The 26,167-nt window shown below is 37.4% G+C and overlaps 1 protein-coding gene and 1 pseudogene across 1 annotated transcript; both read left to right on the top strand.

Moving 5' to 3' along the window:
• Positions 1-891: 891 nt before the first annotated feature.
• LOC124993160 (olfactory receptor 5H8-like) lies at positions 892-1,820 on the top strand (annotated as a pseudogene).
• A 16,358-nt stretch (positions 1,821-18,178) lies between these two features.
• On the top strand, positions 18,179-19,153 carry LOC124993111 (olfactory receptor 183-like). The gene has a single exon (XM_047564706.1). It carries the CDS (start codon positions 18,224-18,226, stop codon positions 19,151-19,153), a length of 930 nt encoding a protein of 309 aa, XP_047420662.1. The 5' UTR covers positions 18,179-18,223.
• The last annotated feature ends 7,014 nt before the right edge of the window (positions 19,154-26,167 follow it).

Here is a 26,167-nt window from a genome sequence, read left to right as displayed (position 1 = left end):
GACTTTCCTTTACTCATTGTCAAAGAATACAAGTTCTCAATCTCATTTTAAGTCACTTTGTGCCTACACTCTTTCACTGACTACCTACCTCTCATCTAAGATTCATGGATTCCCATTGACTCAACAATCTTAATGTTTTGAATTAATGTATATTTTGCTTCATCACTCTTATTTAAAGTCTTTTCACAACAGAGAAGCACTTTTCATGCATGCGAAGCATATCAATAGCCATTAAAAATATACATTCCAAACTTCTTTCTTGAACTATTAAGTCTCTTGCTACAGTAATTTCTTACTGTCTGTATTTTGGTGATAAAGTTCCCCAGACAATTCTGATAAGCAATCTGTTTTGGAATCCTTCAGTGTTAGAAATAACTTCATTATTAACAACTTAGACTTCAGTTTCTTCTCACTGTAGCCTATTTTCATTGAGAAAGACTATTTAAGTGCCAATTTACATGCTGCAATAGGTCTTAAAAGTTTCCACTGTATTATTTTTGCCTGATAAACTAAGTTTAAGGTCTTTCACAGGCTACAAAATTATTTCATAGTCCTGCACTTGAAAAACTCTTTTCTGTTGATCTTGCACCATATATCAGACTCAGGATTTTTCTAGCACACTCAATAGTGTCCACATAAATTCAGCACATGCTTAGAATGTCTTTCCTCTTTCCTAAACCTATTTATTTCTGAATGTTCTATGAATTGAGATCATCGAATTTTGCCATTTCTCCAATTATCTCCAATTTCTAAAAATCATAATATAATAAACAAACATAAAGGACACACTTCCAAGGGTATGTTCCGTTTCAATTTTATCTAATATTTTCATGTCATTAACAGTTAAGATTTGTTCTTTTTACATTCACTTCATTTCATTTCAAGTAGGACATGGAAATGGAAAATGCAACCTTGCTGACAGAATTTATTCTCACAGGACTTATACAGCAAGCTCAGTGGAGACTCCCCTTCTTCTTGGTGTTCTTGGTGATCTACCTCATCACTATGATGGGCAACCTTGGCCTGATTGTCCTCATCTGGAGGGATCCTCACCTTCATATCCCCATGTACATTTTCCTTGGAAATTTAGCTTCTCTGGATGCTTGGATAACATCAACAGTGACACCGAACATGTTGGTGAATTTGTTAATCACGAGCAAGATGATATCTCTCACTGAATGGAAGATTCAATTTTTTTCCTTTGGAGTCAGTGTAACTACAGAATGTTTTCTCCTGGAGCAATGGCTTATGATCGCTATGTAGCCATATGCCACCCTTTACATTATCCAATGATTATGACCAATAGATTATGCATCTGGCTAATAGTTTTGTCATTTGTGGGTGCCTTTCTTCATGCTTTAATTCATGAATGTTTTTTATTCAGATTAACCTTCTGTAATGCCAACATAATACATCACTTTTACTGTGACATTGTAGCATTGTTAAAGATTTCCTGTACTGATCCTTCTATTAACTACCTTTTAATTTTTATTTTCTCTGGTTCAATTCAGGTATTCAGTATTATTACTATTTTTGTCTCTTATACATTTGTTCTCTATACAATTTTTAAAAAGCAATCTGAAAAGGGCCTACGGAAAGCCTTCTCCACCTGTGGAGCTCATCTCTTTACAGTGACTTTATACTATGTCCCCCTTCTATTCATGTATGTGCATCCTGCATCTTCACAAGCAAATGATCAAGATATGATATTCTCTCTATTTTACATGGTTATAATTCCTGTGTTAAATCCCATTATCTATAGCCTGAGAAACAAGCAAGTCCTGGATTCATTAATGAAAATGTTGAAAAGAAATATTTAGTTTTTTTCATAGAGTGTATTTTCTTGTTTCCAAAACAATGACAAATTCATGAAAGTTATATTTGGATTTTTTTGGTGCATGCTGAATTTTTTGAACAGCTTAGTCATTAGTACCTGGCAAACTCTTTTAAATATTTGTATATCAGTCAACATCATATAAGGAAGTTTAGTTGTGTTCAAGGCATTCTATGATAATTAAAGAGGAAAACAAATAAAAATATTTTTAAAACTTTCACATCCTTTAATGCGGATTCACAAATAGATTAAGTGCTACATTCATGTGGACCCTCTGATAAGGACTTGAGTATATCTTTGATACCAATACAGGTTAATAAGCTGGAGACTCATATCATAGTTCCTCCAGAGTGGTTAGCAGGCTTGGTTTTAGTTGAACACAGGCAAGTCTCATGAATTCAATTATTGCAAATGTTTGAGATTTTTTTTATTTTAATTTTTTGCCACTGAGTAATTTTCCCCTTGTATTGGGGTTTCCTATCAATTATATAAAGTTTTACTGTTTTTTTCCCCATTCTTAAGACCCAAAGATTATATTAGTAGTAGAAGACGTGGTTTCTACTTCTACATTTTAAAGGGCTATTTTCCTAACTGAACTTTACTTGAATAAGAAGGTACACATCAAGCTATGAGTACACAAGCAGGGTATCCAACCCACCAAGTTTCACTTTTGTTTGAGTGAGTATAGAAGAGGCATTTGGGGGCCTCTCAGTAAGTCTGACTTCCTCTGAGCATTCTCTTACACATTCATGATCTATGAATTCTCTACTCTGGTTTATTCTTCAGAACAAACCCAACATTTTAAACTTTCTTGAAACTTACCAAATTGCAACAACAGTTATGTAATCCCATTCTTACTTCTGTTATGAATTTATTCCTATATATTTTCATACCCATCATTTTTGTTATTCTATGAGATATTGAGAAACAGATAAAATATATACTTTGCCAAGACCACATTCTGAACATGATATTACTGATATTTTTAAAAGGTAACTATAAAACCCAAATACATTATTTAATGGATATTTAGTTGTAAAGAATGATATTGCATAAGAAGTTCAAACAGTTGTCTGGAACACTGCTCATGTTGAATTGTAACCACTAGTAACATACTAGTAATAATAATAACATAGTAGAAATTTTATTACGAATTTATTTCTCATTGGGAAAATTTAAATTAATTCACAGTTCTGCTATCCTTATATGCATATACATACTTAAAAAAATTTTTTTAGTTGTAGATGGACATGATTCCTTTATTTTTTTTATTTGTATGTGGTGCTGAAGATCTAACCCAGTGCTTCATGCATGCTAGGCAAGTGCATTACCACTGAGATACATTCCCAACCCTACATACATTTTTAATGCTACCTTGCTTCACGAGATTGCTGACAAAATTTTTCCTGCGCTTAAAGCAGCATCATTAGGATTTAAGAAAAAACAAGAGCGTACCTGAAAACACTAGTACATTATCTCTCAACTTTTAGGGTGAGGTTTAGCAAAGGTATTTATAGTAATCATATGTCAAAACCTCTCTGGCATAGGCATTTTGAGGTTTCTTTTAAAACTGTGGTTCTCACAATTTATTGGACATCTGAATCACCTGTAGAGCTTATGAAACTACAGATTAGGTGGCTTCCTCACTAGTTTCCAATTCAGGGATGTTAATGCCATGGGTTTGAGGGCACACTTAGAAGATCACAGTTTAAAAATAATCTATAAAAAATTATAATTCAACATATTTAGAGACCAGTCCAAATGGAGTTAGTACATATATATTCCTTATTTATATAGTACTATGCAAATATTCTAAAGGTCTCCACCCTCCCTTTTGGATTTGCTTTGCTGTTTGGTGCAAGTCCATAACTGAATTCAATAAAGTGTTTAAAATGATGGGGAATTTGGTGTTTTTCAAACTTTTCCTGGGAGCCATTATTGACTGTGACAACAACCAGTAAACGTGTGTCCCCATTTCAGTAAGCTTAAGTGGAGGAAGCTCGGATTCCTTAAAAAAATTCCTTGTCAAGTTGCATACTCCAACATTTCAAACATTATTTCATAGGAGATATTTATCTGCTGCAATCATATGAAGTTTACCTCTTTTGAGACGGTAGCTTCTGAGACTTAAGAGCAAGAGATAACAATGATATCATATCTCCCTTTATTTTTCTAGAAGTAAGGTCACTAAATGTACAGTGATTGTTTCTGTTTGTGAAAGGTTTTTCATAGCATAGAAATGATAGAATGTAAGCACATAGCTATGTATCTTTATCTCTCTGTCCATCCATTCATCCACACACCTACCCAACACATCCACCTGCAGATCTGCATAAAAATCTTAAGGCACATGAATAGTTTTCTTTCATTTTGTGTATTGTGCATGAGCTATTTCATTAACATAGACCAAACATCTTATGTCTTTAGACAAAGTGAGAACTTATTGAATATCAATGAATTTATAAGCTAGACCACTTTCAGTGGTGGCATTTCACTGAATACCCATGTATCTCTTAACAGTTGTAAGCTGGGCAATCACAGATTCTTTTATTCCAATCTTAACTATTATCATTTACAACACTGAAATGATGCATCACACTTATATACACACACATATGAATATATATATGCAGTAAAGTTAAGAAAGGGTTAAGGAATTCCTAGGTGCTCAGGAGGCTGAAACGAGAGCAATGACAGAGAGCAAATGCAAAGGAAAACTCTCACTGTAGGTGGTCAGGCAAAATTAAGAACCCTTCAAAGAGCTTGTTTGGGGCTCAGAGTTCTCAAAGAATGAGAGCTAATTCTGGACCAGTGTTCAGAAAGATGGCAGTTTCAGAGTGTCAGCTTGAGCTGTCAGCTTGAAGTGGGCCTCATGTAGTCATGATAGGCAGGAGAAATCATAATGAACTGAAACATGAGGTCAGAGGACCTGAGGTTCATCACTATGGTGATTTTTGGAGGGAAGACTCCTAATGATTGACCAGGAGATAGGGTCAGTGTTCTGGCTCGTCCAATCTTGAGGTCCTACTCCTTTTATAGGTCCTGGGTGTGGCATTCAATTCATTTAGCTATCTGATGTGTGCAATAAGCTCATGGACCTGGTTTTTCTGAGATGAATTTGATGTGTCTATGTATCTGTGTGCTTCTAATTTACTTTGATAGGTTCTATTAGTGTGATTAATTTATTTACCAGTTTGATCTTATGGCTAGGCTAGGCTGATAGTTGTTGTTTACTTGAATAAACAAAACATAAAGTCATTCTACCTTAATACTTATACTCAAAATGAAGTCACTTATGGCAAACAACTGCTTTATAAAATAGAGTAACTGGTAACTGTGAGTTAGGAAAAGTGTGAAAACTATTGTTCCATATGTCATGAAATAACTCAGAACAGGGTACAGCCTTCTCTTCACAACCACTACTGTTAACACTGGAGAACAAAAAAATTACCCCTGAGAACATGTATCCAATTGCAAAGAACTTGGCAGAACTATGTCTATGCCTTAAGATTTTGTGGAAGGCCAAACTTAAAAATGCGGACTTGTTGTCTGGTGGAGGAAATTTCTGAGCAAAATGGATAAGTGCCCATTTGATTTTCATTGGGTCAATTGGAAAGATGCCTTGAGGACAGCTCAGAAGTCTAAGGGGCTCCTCTCCAATCACAGATCCAGAAGTCTTCCAAAGCAGAATGCTTTGCGGAAAGGGTCCTGGGATACTCTGAGTGATCCTGATTCCCAAGACAACTTTGGGATTCTAGTTTTCCAGTGAAATACTCCACAACCATAGCAAATATGGTTCAAGCAGACCAAGGCATTGCTCGTATCACTGGCAGGTCTTGGTCACATCCATGTGGAACACATTCTTCAAGTGTGCCGAATATCAGAGATATTGGGACATGGTGAATTATTCCAAGATTTCAGATGAAAGTATAGGAAAATTATGCATCAACTTTCTATAGAGTTGAAGCATGAACAGAAGACTTCAGATGGGTTCATGTCCAGTGGAGCCATGGGATAGGAACTACAGTAGGAATTCAGAAAGGTAGCACCCTTGGGATTGTGTTATACTAGTCTGTTGCAAGGATCAGGTACAGAACATTCATGAGTCACAAGACCAGCAAAGCCATAGAGATAGACTCTCCATCACTTACTGCAATGTTCATAAGGTACCATATTTGGAGCTTGACAATATAATGTTTGTTCTGTTGGTTTTCAGTGTGGCTTAGATGATTCTTCATTTTAACTTATTTCTCTCTTTTTGAAAAGGAGTGTTTGCTTTAACTCAGTGTTTCCATTGTATCATATTAGTATACAACTTGAGGTTGATTTTACAGGGGCTCACAGCTGACAGGAATTTACCTTGAGTGTCATCTGAGTTTGGACATGGACTATTGAGTGGTGGTCATATGTCCTCATAAACCAAGTGAACAATTAAGAACACTGCTTGAGGTTATACTTGTGACAAGGATTTCCTTTCAATAGTGTCTTTCATGAATGTCCCATAAAAGGGTGACAGTGCTATAGCTTTCCATTTTGAGATAGTGTGTGTATATCAGACAGAAACTTCTGTCATCCAGGTCTGAGTCTTCTCTTTCTGTCAACTGATCATACAAACTTTCAGCCATAAATGCAAGCTGGCAGAGAGAAGGCGATATTATAAGAGTGGCACTGGGGGAATTAAGGATTCCCAAGTAACTTCATTGTCCCTTCAGTTTCTACTTAGTCCCAAACATATATGTGCCACTTCTATTTGATAATGGAGTCTCACCATATGACTTTGTGGGTAGCATAATATCCATTTCATGATGAGAAGCTCAGATCACAGGTAACTTGATGGCTCATGATTAAACATTTCCTCTATCAATGCCTAATCACATGCTGATGGCTGTTTCTCAAAAGGAGAGTGAATATTTGGTAAAACGGTTTTGCCTCAAAATCCTAAGGGTCTACTCTGTAATTCACCTACATAGGCCTGTCATAGTCTCCAACAAGCTTTCTTAAATGCCATTGTCAATTGAAACCCCAAATCATATGACCCAAGTGACAGAACACAGCCTTCTCCCATTTGAGTTCCTCTTAAAGGTAGCAACTCTTCAGGTTACTTGGTAAGAGGGTCAGAGTAATACAACCAAATGGAATTAGAACTCCAAATCCAAATTGCTCTTTAGAATTTTTGAATCTTTTTTGGTTGTTTTAGGGGCGAAATCCAGTAACTTATGCTTTACCTGAGAAGGGATATATTGATATATCTCACATCACTAAATCATTAGAAATTTAATTGAGGTAGAAGGACTCTGGATTTTTATCCGATTTATTTCCCATTATTTGTCATAATAATGTCTTAGCAGTAAGTTTAGGATTGTTTCTGTTTCTTTCCCACTAGGTTAGTCAGCACAATATTATCAGTGGAAAGGACCAGTTTGATGTCTTGGTGGAATGAAAGGGTGATTAATATCTGTGAGAAAATATCTGCAAATTATATATCTGAATAAAGTCTTTTTAGCTGCTACTGCTAACAACTGCCCAGTAAGATTTCTCCTCAAGTTTCAGCATAACATAGGGTGGCTAGGACTATGTTTGGAATTTAAGTTGCATTTTGCCTGAGGACAAATTATTTGGGATTGAATTCTGAATTAATTAAAGGTAATAACCCACTTAAACTCATGTTTGGATGAGCTGAGAAACATACTAATCGACACACTCAGAACAGTACATTTTGTATGTAAACTGAAGTTGTCATAAACATGTCACTAGTGTCCTTTGTGAGGAATAGCAACACTGAAATAAAGTACAATATTTTTCTTTCGCTGTACTGGGGGTCAAACCAAGGTTCCTGCACGTGCCAGGCCATCAGTTTTTGTTTTTAAAACTAGAACTGTTGACAGTGAATTGATGTTTATGATTCCAGAGGTGGTGATGCTTGTGGGACAAACTAGAGTTTTCAGAGTGTCCAAATCCACAGTGCCCAGTAGAACAACTTTACCTGTCCTACAGGGAATCCATGGCACTCTCAGGGGAATTGAGGAACTTTATTCCTATTAGCTCTGAGAAGGCACACAGTTATACAACTAGTTGACTTGTGTTCAAAGTAAACCTTATATAAACATTTTCTTGAGACTGGTAAATTAAACATCTGAAATGAATGAGTTTGCAAAGAACTGTTACCTTTGTTATTTTCAATCCTGCACTATTGTCTTTTGTTTCTTTTTTATAAAGCCTAATAATTTTAAAGGATCTCCACAATCTCTTTCAATTTATTGGTAAGAGAGAAATGACTTTGGCTTTTAAAATTCTTTATGAGAAAGAATATGTCATTTAACTTGTAACAATTTAGGTTGGGTTTGGAAGAGCCAGGTAGAAAATAGAAAACAATGCACTATCTTCATATTTAATTTTGTGCTAAAATCTGGATAAGTAAAAATGCTGTAAGACAGATTTGTTCCCATTAGGGATGTGCCTGTTATCTTGTTAATCTAACTATAATAACTTTATTTGGTGATCTAGGATGTTAAACAATTTAAAATAGGCTCAAATATTCAATTTGCACTTATTTTTACATGAGAAATATTTCTGATGATTCTGATAAGAAAACCCATTGTGCTTAGTGAGCCATACATTCTGGTTAATTTTTTTGTTTATTGGTTCTTTTTGGTTATACACAATAGCAGAATCCATTTTGATTTAATTGTACAAGCATAGAATATATCTTATTCCATTTAGGATCCCATTCTTATGTATATACATGATAATGTGAGTCACTGTGTTATTTTCATATATATACATGGGAAAATTATGTCAAATTCATTCCACTGTCCTTTTCCTACCCTCCTTCCTTCCCTTCAATCCCCTTTTCCTAGTCTACTGAACTTCTATTCTTCCTCTCATCTTCCCCTCCTTATGGTGGGTTAACTTCCACATATCAGAGAAAATATTCTTCCTTTGGCTTTCTGATTAAAATTTTAAGATGTCACACAAATATTAGTTTTCTACAGTCACATATTCTGAATATTTTGGATAATTTATATGTATATCATAGGAAAAGCATAAAAATGTTCTTGCACTGTTCTTTACAGCATTTATGAATTATGAAGTACTCACAAACAAATTGAATGTGATTATTTTCAGTTATCTAATGATTAGGAATTGCATGTTTGATATCCCACTCCAAATAAAAGTAAAAATCATCATCACCACTTGTCGGGGTTTCTAGAGCCCCCGGCCTTAGACATGGTCAAGATGGCGCCTGACGCTGAGCCAAAAGCGGCCAGCTATACAGTAAACAACCAGCGAATTCCAATAATTGGCTAGTTAACGATGTGACTAGAGCATGCCCCCTCGTGTACCCATCCTGCGCCTGCAGCTGTCCGCGTTTATCTCGTGTACTCTCCCCTGATTGATTGAAGTGTATATAAGCCTGATGGGTGGGAGAGCGAGGGGGAAACGGAACGAAGGGAGCGGAAGAAGCTGCGGCAACGGCGGCCGCGGCAGCAGCGGGAGCGGAGCTGGAAGGAGGGAGTACGCGGGAGTGGAAGGAGCTGGGAAAAAGGAAGCTGAGAGTGCGCAGAAGCTAGGGGTAAGAGAAGCGTAGGAAAGAAACTGTGCACAATAAACTTCCAAAGCTTCAGACATTTGTCGTGTCTCTGCGGCCAGAGGGGACCCGATAACTGGCGCCGAAACCCGGGAAGATGAAGGCCTTATAAAAGAAAACAAGGTAAGATATTTGAAAGAATTTTTTTTTACAAGTTGAACCGGTTATAAAAAAGTTAAAGGGTGTCAGGATGTGCCATTGGCGGTCCTGGGGACACGCGGAGTGCGGTCCGGTTGAAAGGTATCAGGAGTCCTGATGCGTGGAACGCGGGTTGAAAGGTATTGGGGTCCTGACGCGTGGAACGCGGGTCTCGGGACGCGCCATTAGCGGTCCTGACGCGTGGAACGCGGGTTGAGGGGTACCGGGATCCTAACACGTAGAACGCGGGTTGGGGGGGTATCGGGACACGCCATCGGCGGTCCTGGCGCGTGGAACGCGGTCTAATTAAAGTGAAAGTAGAAACACGTTTGAAGCGGTCCTACGTGAAAAGCCGCTATAAAAATTTTAATGCGCACTTGATAGTTTTCCTTTCAGTAATCTCGTTGCTCCTGGCAGCTAGGCCACTGTTATTGTAATTGCCAAAACTAAAGCTATTCAAATTAGTAACAATGGGGTCTGAAACGTCTAAATTCAGAATGCAGTTACCCCTTAGGGAGTTATTGAAAAACCATGGAACACCATTGAAGGAGAGGACAGCTAAAGTATTTCTTGATACTGTGGAAAGGATTTCCCCTTGGTTTTTGGATGAGGGCCTTTTGAATACCCTACAGTGGGAACAGCTGGGGAAAGACCTTCGTATAGCGGATAGGCAAAATCCTTTGCCAGTAGGCACTATGGCTATTTGGTCTCTTATTAAATCCTGTCTGCAAGATAAAAACAAAAAACCTTCACTCATTGAACCTTTAGCTGAGGGAAGACAGGTTTTGGAAGAAATAAAAAAGGAACGTTCATATCTTTCTCAAAATTCAGAAAAAGGAACTAACTCAGATGAGGAATTATCGGAAGGAGAATTATCGGGAGAGGAATTGGAAAAAAGAGTACAAAGATTAAAACTAGATAAAAAGCCCCCTCTAGTGTCCGTGTTGCCTAGTGCACCTCCCATAAATAGGGAACTCCCTCATGAAGCGTCCGGCTTCGGGTTACGCTCAGAATGGAGTCATCTTGGATCTGTAGCGTATCCTGTTTTTGAGGATGCTCAAAATCAAAGATTCCACCAACCCTTAGACTTTAAAATAGTGAAACAGTTAAAAGAAGCAGTTAGCACAAATGGTCCTCAGTCAGCCTTTACTATAGCCTTGGTAGATACTTTGACATCATTAAACTTAGTGCCTCAGGACTGGACTAATCTTGCTAGGGCCGCTCTGTCTGGGGGACAGTACCTAATGTGGAAAACATCATGGCAAGAAATATCTGCGGACACTGCCCGCCGAAATGCAGCAGCGGGGAATCCCCAAATCGATAGGGACATGCTTATGGGCGTAGGACCTTATGAAACCCTTCAGGCACAGCTTAATTATCATCCAGCAGTCTATGCGCAAATTGCCGTGGCTGCAACCAAGGCCTGGAAAACATTACAAGGAGCAGGAGATTTGCAGGGCCAGTTGTCAAAGGTAACTCAAGGGAATAATGAGCCCTATGCGGATTTTGTCGATAGGCTAATTCAGACAGCATCACGCATCTTTGGAGATGCAGAGCAAGCCATGCCCCTAGTGAAACAGTTGGCTTACGAACAAGCTAAAAGGTGGTGTAGGGAGGCCATAAGACCATGGAGAAATAAAGACTTGTCCGCCTACTTAAAAGTGTGTAGAGATGTAAATGATACTTCGGAGCAGAGCAGTGCCTTTGTAGCAGCCATAGACAGACAAACCACCTTGCTGTCTGCTGCACTTGCACAAGCCCAGGGGAGGTTCCCTTCAAGAACTAATAAAGAGTCTTTAGGATCATGTTTTGTGTGTGGACAGAAGGGACATCTAAAAGCCACTTGTCCAAATAAAAGGCCACCTTTTGCCCGGGGTGGGAACATCTATACAAAGAATAATCTGAGAACCGGACCTGGGCTATGTCCAAGATGCAGAAGAGGAAGTCATCGGAATAGTGCCTGTCAGCCTATTAGAGATAGGGAGGATAATTTCCTAAGGTCGAATCCTGAACTTCAAAAAAACGGGAGACAGGGCCCTCCCCGGGGCCCGCAACAAATATACGGGGTAATTCAACAAGTTCCCCGACGGTGGTATCCTCCCACAGAGAAGGGGAGCGCAGAGCCACCTCAGGAAGTGCAGGATTGGACATCTGTGCCACCTCCAGACTCATACTAACCCCAGATATGGGGGTGCAGATGATTGATACTGATTGGCATGAAAAAATCCCACAAAATAGTGTAGGACTATTATTAGGTAGAGGTTCCTCAACACTAAAAGGACTTATAGTACACCCAGGGGTCATTGATCCTGATTTCACTGGACAAATAAAAGCCGTGGTCTCTTCACCAAAAGGAATTACGGTCATCTCTCCAGGGGATCGCATTGCACAAATGCTTATATTGCCCAGTCGACATTCCTTGTGGCCCAGTGAAAATACAAATAAAAGACAAGGAGGTTTTGGATCAACAGGAACCACTTTAATAAACCTTACTATGGATATGGAACAGAGGCCCCTCCTAAAATTAAAAGTGGGAAATATGGAATTTACAGGTTTATTAGATACAGGAGCAGACAAAAGTATTATCAGTGCAATGGTCTGGCCAAAGCACTGGCCATTGATCACAGCAGCTCAGAGCTTGAGAGGCTTAGGAGTAGCAGAGAGCCCCAATCAAAGTGCTTCTTCATTATCGTGGAAAGATACAGAGGGACACACAGGAATATTTCAGCCATATGTCTGTAATGTTCCTATTAGCCTATGGGGACGAGATGTCCTGCAGCAAATGGATATGAAACTCACCACTGACCAGATTTACCAAGGGACTCCTGTAAGAAATATGTTACAAAATATGAATTATGATGATAAAAAAGGATTAGGAAGACATAGCCAAGAATCTACCCAACCACTGCCTTTACTTCCACCAAAATATGATTCTCATGGATTGGGTTTTTCCTAGGGGCCACTGATAAACCATCAATCCCTATAATATGGAAAGATGATAAGCCTCGCTGGATTCCACAGTGGCCCCTAACAAAAGAAAAGCTAGAGGCAGCTCATAAGTTAGTACAAGAGCAGGTACAAGCAGGTCATTTACAACATTCTACCTCTCCTTGGAATACTCCAATATTCTTAACAAAGAAAAAATCAGGAAAATGGAGGTTATTACATGATTTAAGAGCCATAAACGAACAAATGTACCCTATGGGACCCGTCCAATGTGGACTCCCTCTTGTTACTGCACTACCAAAAAATTGGCCTACTATTATTCTGGATTTAAAAGATTGCTTTTTCTCTATACCCTTACACAAAAATGATTGTTGGAGATTTGCCTTTACTTTGCCCTCTCTTAATCACACTCAGCCTGACCAGAGATTCGAATGGACTGTGTTGCCTCAAGGTATGGCTAACAGTCCTACTATATGTCAAATATACGTAGATAAAGCATTAACAACTACTAGACAAAAGTTTAAGAGATTGTTGATTTATCACTATATGGACGATATACTTATTTGCCATCCAGAAAAAGAAGTTTTGTTAGAAGCATTACAATTTATAACTCAAGCATTAGAAAAGAGAGGACTAACGATAGCTCCTGAAAAATTACAATTAGAGGAGATCCAAGAATATCTGGGTACAAGGCTCACTGCTACTACAGTCAGACCAATAAGGTTGACCATCAGGACAGATCAATTGAATACCTTGAACAATTTTCAGAAACTCTTAGGTGACATTAACTGGATCAGATCCTATTTAAAATTGTCCACAGGGGAATTAAAACCTTTATTCGATATATTAAAAGGTAATCCTGACTTGAATTCCCCTAGGAAACTTACTCCCGAAGCACGGATATCCTTACAGCTAGTAGAGAATAGACTTCAGCAGTGTTACGTTGATCGTTGTGATCCTACTCAACCATTAAGTTTAATCATAATCTCAGAGAAGCATACCCCTTTTGGCATAGTTTGGCAAGGAGGACCTCTGCAAAGTATAAATCTCCCTAGCTCTCCAGCTAAAACATTGCAATCATATCCCCAAGCTATTGCCCAGGTAATATTCAAGGGAATAGAATCTTGCATTACTGTTTTTGGAATCCATCCGTCTATTATTATAACTCCTTATTCCACTCAGCAAATTAAATGGTTAATTAATAATGATGATGATTGGTCAGTATTATATTGTTCCACTTCAGCTCAGTTCGATAACCATTATCCCCAACATCCCTGGATTCAATTCTGTAAAAATACTCCCATAGTTTTTCCAAAAGCGACTAGTGTCCAGCCTCTTAAAGATTGTGTAACCATTTTTACTGATGGCTCCAAAAATGGAGTAGGTGCAGTACTTATCGGTAAACAACTTCATACCATAATAGTTCCACCCAACTCCGCACAGGTTACTGAACTTGCAGCTGTAATATTAGCCTTTAAATTAGCAGATAATCAGCCATTCAATCTTCTATCTGATAGCTTATATATCGTTAACGCTTTACAGGTTCTTGAAACGGTACCCCATATTTCTTCCATGTCCACGGTAGCTTCTTACTTTACTACGCTACAAAACCTTATCCTACAGCGTAAACATCTATTCTATGTAGGACATATTAGAGCTCATTCTAATTTACCAGGACCTTTGGCCAATGCTAATGACTTGGTAGATATGGCCACCAAATCAATTTTTGTTTTTTCCATAGAGGAACAGGCAAAACTCTTTCATGAAAAATTTCATGTAAATTCCACTACTTTGAGCAGAAAATTTCCTATATCTAAATGTATGGCTCGACAAATAGTAAAAAATTGTCAACATTGTGCTCCTTTAATTCCAGTACAATCCTTTGGAGTTAACCCTAGGGGACTGCTGCCTGGTCATATTTGGCAGATGATGGATGTAACCCATATTTCTGAATTTGGTACTGTTAAGTATGTACATGTGTCAGTAGACACTGCTTCAGGGGTCATTATAGCTTCTGCTCATTCTGGAGAAAAGGTAAAAGATGTCATTCAACACTGCCTACAAGCATTTGCTGGCTGGGGCATACCTAAAGTTATTAAAACAGATAATGGTCCTGCTTATACTTCCAAAAGCTTCCAGTTGTTTTTACAAACATTTAACATCCAATCAGTCACTGGCATCCCCTATAATCCTCAGGGACAGGGCATTGTGGAAAGAGCACATCTTACTTTAAAAAATTGTTTAAATAAACAAAAAGGGGGAATAGGAGCCTCCTACAAGTCTCCTAAAGATAAACTTAATTTAGTTCTTTTCATTCTAAATTTCTTAACTCTGGATAGGGATGGCCATTCTGCAGCTGATCGACATTATAATCCCCATAATACTCCTCAAGTATGGGCAAAATGGAAAGATATCCTGACAGGTTGTTGGAAAGGACCGGATCCAGTCCTTCGTTGGGTCCGAGGGTCTGTTTGTGTTTTCCCACAGGATCAACAGACTCCAGTCTGGATTCCAGAAAGGCTAATCAGAGTTTTACAGCATGCAAATGATGCTGCTCCTCCTCACAATGGCGAGTCTGAGCCTTCCTCCAATAACGAAAACTCAAACGGAAAGGCAAACCCGGAACCTATGGGCCATTGTTAGCCTGGCCATATTTTTCATTTCTGACTAACATATTTTTTATCCTTCCTTTTCTTGTTTTTCACCAATTTCTCTACAAGTCTGTCAATTCTACTGATGATTTTTCAGGTTGTGCTGTTTTTGGTGACAAGGATATTTCTAGCCTTTCTTTGCTTTAACAGGAGGAATTTCTGTACTTTGCCGTTGGAATCATGCTACAAATCAGACCCAGAGTAGAGCAACTTGTTCTGCTGACCCTAGCTGTGATATTGCTTTTCCTCCTACGTCAGCTTGTGTATTTCCTCTTTTTATGTTTCTACCAACTAACATTTCTAATAACACCTCTTAACTGTTCATTAACTGTGTGCTATCTTTCATAATGCTGGAATGGTTCTTTTGCCACCTGTGCAATTTGCACATTTCTATCTTCCTACCAGTCCTAGTTTCTGTTGCAGATATAGAATTGCCAGTGCTATTATCAAGAAGCAGGAGAGGCTTTGACATTGCAACAGCCGTGATCATTGCCACCACAGTCCTTGCAGTAGCAGCATTGACACAACCATAACAACGATCATTTGGCCGAGAATGCAGCTGCAGCCTTACAGACCATAGAGACTCTATCAGAGAATGGACTCATAAGAACAAGTGGATACCTTGCAAGAACTTTTGGGACTGGGATGCGTTTATTCCCTGAGAGCTGTTTTGTGTTACCCGTATTGTAACTCCATTGGGATGTATATTGTTTCTGTATTTAATATGGCTATAAGGTTCCTCTTCTGATTATAGATTTGTCAAACAGTGGGCAAGCTTGGGAGCTATGGTGGTACTCCTCTGCCTTGGCCTTCTTCTCTTCATTCGTTTTGGCATGCATCTGCAAGCTAGCCAATAGAGATCAAATTATTTTCATCAGGCCATGACCGCCCTAAAGGCCGACAGCCCCCCATTAGTATGGCTCTTGATGCTGGATCGGTAGTCAAAGACGGGTAATGAAGGAGGTGGATGTGTACCAACCTAAGACAGGAGCTGCAGCATGCTCTGCAGGCTCTGATGACGGGTAAGGACATATGCTGACCACTCAGCCTAAGACAGACACGGTCCCGAGCCTTAGTTTAATATTAAAGAAGGGGGATCTGTCGGGGTTTCTAGAGCCCCCGGCCTTAGACATGGTCAAGATGGCGCCTGACGCTGAGCCAAAAGCGGCCAGCTATACAGTAAACAACCAGTGAATTCCAATAATTGGCTAGTTAACGATGTGACTAGAGCATGCCCCCTCGTGTACCCATCCTGCGCCTGCAGCTGTCCGCGTTTATCTCGTGTACTCTCCCCTGATTGATTGAAGTGTATATAAGCCTGGTGGGTGGGAGAGCGAGGGGGAAACGGAACGAACGGAGCGGAAGAAGCTGCGGCGACAGCGGCGGCAACGGCGGCAACGGCGGCCGCGGCAGCAGCGGGAGCGGAGCTGGAAGGAGGGAGTACGCGGGAGTGGAAGGAGCTGGGAAAAGGGAAGCTGAGAGTGCGCAGAAGCTAGGGGTAAGAGAAGCGTAGGAAAGAAACTGTGCACAATAAACTTCCAAAGCTTCAGACATTTGTCGTGTCTCTCTCTGCGGCCAGAGGGGACCCGATAACCACTGTTTATTTATATTGATTTTCTCAAATTCCATTAGCTGGCTACATGTTATTCTGCTAAAAGGGCTGTTTGGTGAGGAAAATGCTCTTAAGTTAAACAAGCAGGATTTCTAAAGGAAGTTCACTTAAGTTTCTATACTAACAAAGATAAGGAAACTTAAAAAGTGGTATAGTTTACCACATGACGTTTTTATATACATGTATTTAGGGAAGTGATTGCTATAGTCAAGCCAATGGACATCCCATCAAGTCATAGAACTACTTTTTTTGTTGCTATTGGTGGTGGGAGTACCTAAAACCTACTCTCTGGGCATATTATCAGTATATATGATAAAATATTAATTTTTAAAATTATAACTCTCATTATGCTTATACTTCAGTATAAAGCAACTTTTAAATTTGGTAATACTAGCAAAAATAGAAAAACAATTTTAAAGTAAAATTTTAAGTCATTTCTCTCTCCTTTGTACTCAAATTCCTTAAAGGAAAAAATTGAATTTTGAATAGAAAGAAAGGATAAGTTTCCCTTGGTTGACAACTATTAATGAATAATTCAGGCTTAAGACAAATATCTGTATCCAAATATCTGAACCTTTCTCTTTATCTCTCACTCTATGCTCATCCACGTGCATCCCTGTTATTTTCTTTTTCTTCCTCCTTCTTGTTTTCTTTTCACCCACCCAAATTGTTTTTCCACTTGTTGTAATTCTTCCTCTGCTTTACTTCTTCTGTGCTCCTCTCATTTGAAAACTTTATTGAAATGCTATATAGTAAATAAATCTTATATTCGATGACATGCCACATGAAAACACCATCTGTTCTCCACATAGCTGAGGGTGCACTCTGACATTCTCTTCACCATTGTGATGCTTGTTTCCCATGCACTTTCGATAATTCTCTGAACTATCACCTAACAGAAACTGCTCTGTCTAAACCTACTGAAACTTTCTTAATTTCTGCTCTCAATTAGCTCTGTTAATTCTTGTCCCGTTGGATTATCCATTATTGTATTTAACACCATTCTTCACTTTCCTTTTTTTTTTTTCTCTGTTTATGTCCACAAACTTCACTTTCCATTTTCACCATTCCTTTGGGATCACTCTGATCAGTGTTCTTTTCTTTCTGGTCTCTTTTTATCTCTTCTATTTGGGGCTCTAAGTTTGTGATAAGAAATAATTTTTAACTAAATCAAAATTGGCTCAAAGCTAGAAATGCTAGAGAAGTTGGAGGAATAAGCTGAACAAGGACAGACAAATGCAAAGCATCCAGTTAGCAGTGAAGATAATAATATGCTACTTTTGGTACCGTAGACCCAAAACTTCCACTGATTATGCCATTGTGGCAGATGTAGGATGAATTTGCTGGAAAGCTGATATTGTTGCCATGGGTTGCTTTTGCAATTCAAATTCTCTTTTTCCCATGTATCTTTGTACATTCACTTCATTTCATTTCAGGCAACATTCAGTGAGGACATGGAAAAGGACAATGCAACATTGCTGACGGAGTTTGTTCTCACAGGACTTACACAACAACCGCAGTGGAAACTCCCCCTCTTCCTGCTGTTCTTGGCAATATACCTGATGACCCTTGTGGGAAACTTCGGTCTGATTTCTCTTATCGGGAATGACCTTCAGCTTCACATCCCTATGTACTTTTTCCTTGGGAATTTAGCATTTGTGGATGCTTGGTTGTCATCCACAGTGACCCCAAAGATGCTGATCAATTTCTTAGGCAAGAGCAAGATGATATCTCTCGCCGAATGCATGATACAATTTTTTTCCTTTGCAATTAGCGTAACCACAGAATGTTTTCTCCTGGCAGCGATGGCTTATGATCGCTATGTAGCCATATGTCAACCTTTACTGTATCCTGTGATTATGACCAATAGACTATGCACCCGGCTTCTGGTTTTATCATTTGTAGGTGGATTACTTCATGCTATAATTCATGAAAGCTTTTTATTCAGATTAACCTTTTGTAATTCCAACATAGTACATCACTTTTACTGTGATGTTATACCATTGTTAAAGATTTCTTGTACTGATCCTTCTCTTAATTATCTAATAATTTTTATTTTCTCTGGTTCAATACAAGTATTCAGCATTGTGACTATTCTTGTTTCTTATTCACTAGTTCTCTTTACAATTTTAAGAAAGAAGTCTGAAAAGGGCATGAGAAAAGCCTTCTCCACCTGTGGAGCCCATCTCTTTTCTGTGACTTTATACTATGTCCCCCTTCTCTTCATGTATGTGCATCCTGCATCTTCACAAGCAGACGATCAAGATATGATTTTTTCTCTATTTTATACTGTCATAATTCCTGTGTTAAACCCCATGATATATAGTCTGAGAAATAAGCAGGTCATAGATTCACTGAAAAAAATGCTGAAAAGAAATACTTAGATGTCTTATTAATATTTATTCTCCTTTTATTAAAAGTCACCAAATTTTGGAGTCAAATTATAGATGTTTTCAATAGTTATTGAATAGTTTTGCAATTATTATTTTTCCAAAATACTAATGAGTTAATTTGGGGGACATTATTAACATCTTAAATGTTTGTATATATCATTCAAAAACAAGCAATATATATCAATGAAGTATTCATACTAGAGTAACTAAAGCAAAAAAAAAGTGAAAAGATCTTAGTTTTATGTTCTTTTATAATATATTGATACTTATATTATTATTATTTATTTAGATTCATATACTTATATTTACAATTATATTAATATAGTATAGGTCCTCTCAAAAGAACCCTAGTATGATTCTTTACAGATAATAGGGCTGCATAGATAGGGACCCACACCACATTTACTCTATAGACACTGCAGGTTTGTGTTTGAGTGAGCAGAAGAAAAATCCCAGGAAATCTACCAATCATGGAAAGGGCTTCCTTATTTTTGAGAACTAATGACTTAGATTTCTTGGAGCAAATGAACTCACAAATCACACAGAGAAATAAACAAATATTGGAATATAATCAGAAAGAAATTAAAGTAGTGAGTGTAGTGATAAACAGTAAAATAATGTTCTTATCTCAATGTGCTTCTTTGAGTAAAAAGAAGAGGTGGGTTGCCTCTTTTTATCTTTCTTGCTTTCCAAGTGCCTTTACAACTCTGTTTGTTTCTTTTGGACAATCTAAAGAGCCTTAGCAATACAGATAGTTTGTAATTTAAATAATTAAGTATGGGTGGCCATAGGAAAAAAAAAAGTGACAGAATAGAAGGGAAAAGTTTTCAAACTTCCTAAAGAAAAAAAAGTCAAAAGAGGAATAAAAGAAAAATAATAGCATTTAAAGATTATTGAAATGTGTTATTCACATTAAGGAACTTTAAAAGCATTTTGCAAAAGTGCAAGTAACGGTAAAGTTATACATCACGAATAGTGCCCAGTGTGTGACTGGGAAAGAAAAAGTCCTTGGATGTTGTCTGTCCTCACTCTGCATATTATTTAAATATGAGGTGATTCATTTATAGGTTTATCCTTGTCATTTACCTCCCCATATTGAAATTCCTTGCATATTTCTGTTCATATCACTGAGTTCCTCTTCCTTAAAAATCCTCCCCTGTGTTTCCACAAACTCTAGCTACTCATCTCTTTCATCCTGCTGTTACTCTCTTCCCTCCCCAACATTGCTGCCAGATGATTCTTATACATGAGTCTCAGATTAAATCATATCCCTCTTTAATAACTTTTAGTGGATTGTCATTGCTACCAGATTATATGCATGTATGTTATCGGTACTTAGATCTGCATGAGTTTCTTCATGAGTATGTACAGATTATATGATAGGCATGTAGATATGCATATTTAAGTACAAATACACATAAATTTACTCCTTATCCTAGTTTTGTTTATGGTAACTAGCGCTATTTAGGTTTCTTGTCACTATAACTTTGGTTTACTTCTGCAATGTCTTCCTGCACGGTTCTCCAAATGAAACCTGTATTATAGCTGAAATGAGTTACTGAAAACTTTCTGTGCACACTTCTCTCTGAAGTAATGCCTTGTTCCTACAGGACTGTCAGCACAGAGCTCCTCCTCCACAGCTCCCATTTCTAATTTACAATGGTGATGATACGCCTTCCTCAAGGACTATTTGCCATGAGAAATTTTCATGATGTATTTTCAAATAATTGAAAAGAGGATAAGATTATTTACACACTTGAAACACATAGCAGTTTATTTATTCTTCTTAAGCAGAATCATCCGTGGATAATATTTATTTAGGCTCCAAAATTTTTCATAGATTAAAATTAATAATTCCTACTACTCTTTACATTATTGCATGCATAGCACAGTGGTTTACACACATGAAGCCCTACATAAGTTTTTTTGAAAGAGTTTTTAAATAAAAATGAACCTAATGCACGAATGCATGAATTTGGGAAGGATGTACCCCTTTTTCCAATTTTGAAATAATTCCAGGTAAATTTCTAGCCGGAGAATAACTGTTGCAAGTAGCTCTACCTTAAGTTTCTTTAACAAAACATACTCTACACTACAAAAGACTATGTATTTTTTATTCTTTTATTTTTATTTTTTTTGCTAGGATTGAGTCCTGGGATAGAGGGTGACAAAATTCCAGGAAGAAAATATTTAGCCATATGCTTGTGTTAAAGGACACAAACAATAGAAGTATTTTAACCAAGTGTCTTACTTTTATTTCCGGAGGTCCACATCACAAGATTAAAAGATATCACTTTCACAGTTTTTGTTTCCTTGAGGGATATCATCAAACCCCAGAAAATAGAAAAAAAGAACCACATTCAAGTTGTCACCTAGATATTTGGTTGTTTATTCATTAGTATAACATAAAAACAAAACTGATAAACATAATCAAATATTTCTTCTGCTATCATGAATCTGTATTGTAATAATTTGTTTTTCCTTCGATGAGAAGGTGAAATTAAGGTGTGAATACATGGCCAAGTTATGCAACCTGTGGAATCTTTAGCTTTGGTAAGTATGGAATAAGCAATCGGGAGCCTCTCAGAAAATCAGACTTCCTCTGCAGATTTCTCATGCTCTTGACAGGTTTACATTTCCTCTCCTCTTTAGCACAATTCCACTACTTCATTGTTCAAGAAATTCACCACAGTAGCATGTTGATGTCATACCATTCTCAATTCCATTATAAATTTATTCCTTCAAGTACATCATTCCTCTTATTGTAGAGGGAGGCTGAAATCAGGTAAAATCAAAACTTTTGCCAAGTCATTATTTTTGACAAGATATTCAATGTTTGGCTTTTTCCTTTTTAATAAATTGTGAATATGTTTACATATTTTAATGAATGTTTAGATTTAGAGGATGATATAATTTAGTTAACTTCACCCAATCGTTTGTAAAACTGTACATGTTACATTAAAATCATCTCATGAAAATTACATAAGAGACTTTTCTTTTCTTTTTGACTTCAGTTTAACCACACCAAAGATTCCTGGGTTTTGTTTCTTTTTTTAATTTGTTCTAATTAATTATACATAACAGTATAAGGCATCTTGACACATCATACATGAATGGAGTATAGCTTCTCCTTCTTTTGGTTGTACATGATGTGGGATTACACCAGCCCTGTAATCACATATGCACACAGGGCATTAATGCTCAATTCATTCTACAATCCTTCCTACCCAAATACACCCACCACTCCCTTCATTCCCTTCTGCCTAATCCAAATTACCTCTTTTCTTCCGTAGTCCCCACACCTTATTGTGAATTAGCATCTGCACATCAGAGGAAACATTTGGTATTTGGTTTGGGGGATTGGCTTATTTCACTTAGCATGGTATTCTCTGACTCCATCCATTTCCCAACAAATGCCATAATTTAATTCTTCTTTTAGGCTGAGTAATATTCCATCATGTGTACATACCAAATTTTCCTTATTCATTTACCATTTTGAAGGGCAAAAAGGTTTCATCCATAGTATAGCTATTGTAAGTAGAGCTGCTATAAACATTGATGTGGCTGCATCACTGTAGTATGCTGATTTTAATTCCTTTGGGTATCCAAAGAGTGGGATAACTGGGTTAAACCATAATTCCATTCCAAATTTTCTGAGGAATCTCCGTACTGCTTGTATTGCTTTCCATAGTGGTTGCACCAATTTGCAGTCCCACCTGCAATATATGAGTGTACCTTTTCCCCACATCCTCTCCAACATTTATTATTGCTTGTGTATTCTTGATAATTGTCATTCTGACTGAAGTGAGATGAATTCTTAGAGTAAATTTTGATTTGCATTTCTCTAATTGTTAGAGAGATTGATCATTTTTCCATATATCTGTTGATCAATAGTATTTCTTCTTCTGTGAAGTGTCTGTTCAGTTATTTAGCCCATTTAATTGATTGGGTTATTTGTAGGCTTTATGTGTGTGTTTGTGTGCGTGTGTGTGTGTGTGTGTGTGTGTATGTGTGTCAATCTTTGAACTCTTTATATATCCTGGAGATTAATGCTATATCTGAGGTACCTGTGGTAAAGATTTTCTCCCACTCTGTAGGATCTCTCTTCATGTTATTGATTGTTTCCTTTACTGAGAAGAAGCTTTTTGGTTTGAATCCATCCTATTTATTGATTCTTCATTTTACTTGTATTTTAAGAGTCTTGTTAAGGAAGTCAGTTCCTAAGTCAACATGGTGAAGATTTGGGACTACTTTTTCTTCTATTAGGCACAGGATCTCTGTTCTACTGCCTAAGACTTTGATCCACTTTGAGTTGAATTTTGTGCAGGGTAAGAGATAGGGATTTAATTTCGTTTCGCTACATATGGATTTCCAGTTTCCCAGCACCATTTGTTCCAGAGGCTCTCTTTTCTCCAATGAATATTTTTGATGCCTTTATCTAGTATGAAATAATTGTATTTATGTGGATTTGTCTCTGTGTCTTCTCTTCTGTAACACTGGTCTATGTGTCTGTTTTTGTGCCAATACCATGCTGTTTTTGTTACTATGACTCTGTAGTATAGTTTGAGGTCTGGCTTTGTGATATCTCCTGCTTGCTTTGGATATTTTGTGTCTCTCATTTTTACAAATGAATTTTATAACTGTTTTTTATAGTTCTATAAAGAATATCAAAGGATTTTAATAGGAATTGCATTAAATCCATTATGCTTTTGGTAGTATGATCATTTAAGAGCATAGGAGATCGTTCTATCCTGAGGTCTTCTTCAGTTTCTTTCTTTAGTGTTATGTGGTTTTCATTGTGAAAGTCTTCACCTCTTTTGTTAGATTGATTCCCAAATATTTTTTTGAGACTATCATGAATGGGCTAGTTTTCCTAATTTCTCTTTCAGTGGATTCATCATTGATATAGGAATGCATTTGATTTATAGGTGTTGATTTTATATCCTGCTACTTTGTTGAATTATTTTATTAGTTCTAGAAGTTTTCTGGTGAAGTGTTATCAATCTCCTAAATAAAGAATCATGTCAAGAGCAAATAGTGAGAGTTTGAGTTCTTCTTTTCCTATTTATATCCCTTTAGTTTATTTCTTCTAATTGCTCTGCTAGATGTTGAATAGAAATGGTGAAAGGGAAGATCCTTGTTTTATTCCAGTTTTTAAAGGATATGCTGCAATTTTTCTCCATTTAGAATAATGTTGGTCTTGGGCTTAGCATATATAGTTTTTCTAATGATGAGGTATGTTCCTACTATCCCTATTTTTTCTGGTGTTTTGAACATGAAGGGGTACTGTATTTTGTCAAATGCTTTTTCTGCATCTACTGAGATTGTGATATGATTCTTGTCTTTAATGTGATAAATTACATTTATTGATTTCTGTATATTGACTCAAACTTGCATCACTGGGATAAAACCCACTTGATCATGCAGTATCTCTTTAATATGTTTTGTGTGTGATTTGCCACAATTTTATTGAGAAATGTTGCATCTATGTTTATCAGGGATATTGGAATAATATGAAGGAGGTATTGCTGCTAATTTTTTTTAAGGTCTTGTAGAACTTGGCTGAGAATCTGTCTGGTCCTAGACTTTTCTTATTGGTAGGTTTTTGATGCCATCTTCTGTTTCATTGCTTGAAATTAATCTGTTTAAATCACATATGTCCTCCTTTTTCTTTTTTTTCTTCTTATTATTTTATTATTATTGTATACAAATGGGATACATGTTGTTTCTCTAGTTGTACATGGAGTCAAGGCATACCATTTGTGTAATCATACGTTTACGTAGGGCAATGATGTTTGGTTCATTATTTTTTTTCCCTTCCCCCCCACCCCTCCCACCCCTCTTTTCCCTCTATACAGTCCTTCTTTCCTTCATTCTTACCAACTCCTTATCCCTAACCCTAAACCTAACCCTAAACCTAATGCTAACGCCTCCCACACCCCAATATATGTCCTCATCCACTTATCAGCGAGATCATTCGTCCTTTAGTTTTTTGAGATTGGCTTATCTCACTTAGCATGATATTCTCCAATTTCATCATTTGCCTGCAAATGCCATAATTTTATCATTCTTCATTGCAGAGTAATATTCCATTTTATATATATGCCACAGTTTCTTTATCCATTCATCAACCGATGGGCATCTAGGTTGGTTCCACAATCTGGCTATGGTGAATTGAGCAGCAATGAACATTGATGTGGCTGTATCTCTGTAGTATGCTGAATTTACATCCTTTGGGTATAGGCCAAGGAGTGGGATAGCTGGGTCAAATGGTGGTTCCATTCCAAGTTTTCTACGGAGTCTCCACACTGCTTTCCAGAGTGGCTGCACTAATTTGCAGCCCCACCAGCAATGTATGAGTGTACCTTTCTCCCCACATCCTTGCCAACAACTATTGTTGCTTGTATTCTTGATAATCGCCATTCTAATTGGGGTGAGATGAAATCTTAGGGTAGTTTTGATTTGCATTTCCCTTATTACTAGGGATGTTGAACATTTTTTCATATATCTGTTGATTGCTTGCACATCTTCTTCTGTGAAGTGTCTATTCATTTCCTTAGCCCATTTGTCGATTGGATTATTTGCATTCTTGGTGTAGAGTTTTTTGAGTTCTTTATAGATTCTGGAAATTAGCGCTCTATCTGAAATATGGTTGGCAAAGATATTCTCCCACTCTGTAGGCTCTCTCTTCACATTGCTGATAGTTTCCTTTGCTGAGAGAAAGCTTTTTAGTTTGAATCTATCCCAGTTGTTGATTCTTGCTTTTATTTCTTGTGCTATGGGAGTCCTGTTAAGGAAGTCTGATCCTAAGCCAACAAGTTGAAGATTTGGACCTAGTTTTTCTTCTATAAGATGCAGGGTCTCTGGTCTGATATTGAGGTCCTTGATCCATTTTGAGTTGAGTTTTGTGTAGGGTGAGAGATAGGGGTTTAATTTCATTCTGTTGCATATGGTTTTCCAGTTTTCCCAGCACCATTTGTTGAAGAGGCTATCTTTTCTCCATTG

The sequence above is a fragment of the Sciurus carolinensis genome, chromosome 9 (genome assembly GCF_902686445.1).
Source record: "Sciurus carolinensis chromosome 9, mSciCar1.2, whole genome shotgun sequence".
Lineage (NCBI taxonomy): Eukaryota > Metazoa > Chordata > Mammalia > Rodentia > Sciuridae > Sciurus > Sciurus carolinensis.
Note: the sequence above shows the minus strand (reverse complement) of the source record. Positions and strands in the feature narration are given on the sequence as shown.